A 1,681-nucleotide genomic window follows, 5' to 3' on the forward strand; every position below is an offset into this window, starting at 1 on the left:
CAAGCAGTGATGTTTATAGCAGTCTGAACGGGAAAAACTGGAAAATCTTAACTTGGCATGACAAGTCAAGTAAGGATGAAATATGAAAACACCACAGGTGTGATCACCCAAACGAAATATGTTTTTCATGAGAGCCTTGCTCATCGAGGCAGCTTTAACCAGCACAGCACCCCATTGGAGCCCAGCTGTTCAGCATTGATCTCTCTGTGTTTTCTGGTGCACCGGACCGGAATGTGATGTTATTTCATTACTGAGGCAGAAGCGACAAGCTCGGTCTCCGCCTCCAGGGCACTGGCCACTCACTTGGACAGGGGCACTGTATGTAATAATAACTGAATGGCTTAGTCAGGCGGAGTGCAGTTGACTATTAAAAATCCAAATCAAGCAGCGAGAAACTCTGGAGTCAGGAGGAAGGACGGGAGCACGCATCAGTGAAGAAGGCTTAAAAGGCCTGGACAGGAAAAACAGAAACAAGCACTGCTTTAAATTTGATTAGACTTGTCACCAGCAATGGACCCAGATGACAATGAACTCGGCATCTTCACTGTTATTCAGTGAGTACAGTGCTGTGGATTGGTGTGTTTTTTTTTAGTATTTCATATGTCAGTGAGAACTAGTTGGTGTAATCATAAAGATAAACATATTTGTATGTTCTAGAGGGCATTTCTTTAATTGCCTTTTAGCTTTTTCCTTGACTTAAGAATTGATTGTGGTTGTTGCTGTGTATTGATTTAAGGTCATGGGTTGGCCAACTTACTTTTTACCAATACATTGCAATCATATTTCTGTGGGTGTGAAAGACAAATAGTGTTTACAACTTATATAAAAACGTTTTTTTTACATCTTTGCATTTTGTAGTAGAATGGTGACAGTAGGTGGTTGAGGTTATCCACTCAAATGCCAGTGTATAACAGGTGCTACACAAAGTTATGTAACTGCAGTTTCCTCATAGATTAATAGGGCTTCTTTACAGCCAAACATTAATATGTTTGATGAATTCAGTCCACACAGCTGAGAGGTCATGTTATTATGGAAGCTTACTCACTGGCTTTGTTTACTGAAAAATTTAAACCTGCAATTAGACATTTTTTGGTTACTTGAGGGTAGTCATTGAAAGCAAGCCATGAACGCAGTATCGGAATATCGTGACTTTGGCTAAAATAGCAATTAATAACTAACATCATCCAGCACTTACAGAGCAACATTACCATTTTTTAAAGATAAATTTGAAGCCTAAAAGTCCAAATAATGAGCTTAAACTTACTGCAAAGCTCCATGAAGTTGCAGAAGGTTTAGGTGAGGATGTTCTGTAAGTTCAGTGTCATGAATTCCAGACACGTTCACATTATTCTAGTAAAAGTAAAAATGATGATATTAGAGCCATAGTGGCTGAAAGCAGCCTTGTCATTGGTATCCGGACCCTATGAACTACTAAGTGATACTGCAAATAAGAGATATTTAGACATAATGAGTCTACAGACAAGAGTTCAGTGTAATAATTTTCAATAAGGTGTGATGCGTGCTTTTCTCCTGCTGTTTTTTTGTTTTTGTTTTTTTGGTATTTAGTCACACTTGTTATCCTATGACAGAACCTTGTGCCTGTGAATTATTGCCTGGGACTTCAGTTGTTTCTGAAAGTGCTCCAGTGATAAATACAGTGGGGCAAAAAAGTATTTAGTCA

The 1,681-nt window shown here is 38.8% G+C and overlaps 1 protein-coding gene across 2 annotated transcripts in view; it reads left to right on the forward strand.

The window, feature by feature from the left end:
- Positions 1-374: 374 nt before the first annotated feature.
- Positions 375-1,681, forward strand: part of LOC102209884 (FERM and PDZ domain-containing protein 4) — a 31,964-nt gene continuing 30,657 nt past the window's right edge. For both annotated transcript variants that reach the window (XM_005723576.1, XM_005723577.2), the window contains exon 1: positions 375-554. In XM_005723576.1, coding sequence (XP_005723633.1) covers positions 511-554 — 44 coding nt within the window. In that variant the 5' untranslated portion in view covers positions 375-510. The remainder of the gene's footprint in view (positions 555-1,681) is intronic.

The sequence above is a fragment of the Pundamilia nyererei genome, unplaced genomic scaffold (assembly GCF_000239375.1).
Source record: "Pundamilia nyererei isolate P.nyererei 1_Seehausen unplaced genomic scaffold, PunNye1.0 scaffold00009, whole genome shotgun sequence".
NCBI classification, from domain to species: domain Eukaryota; kingdom Metazoa; phylum Chordata; class Actinopteri; order Cichliformes; family Cichlidae; genus Pundamilia; species Pundamilia nyererei.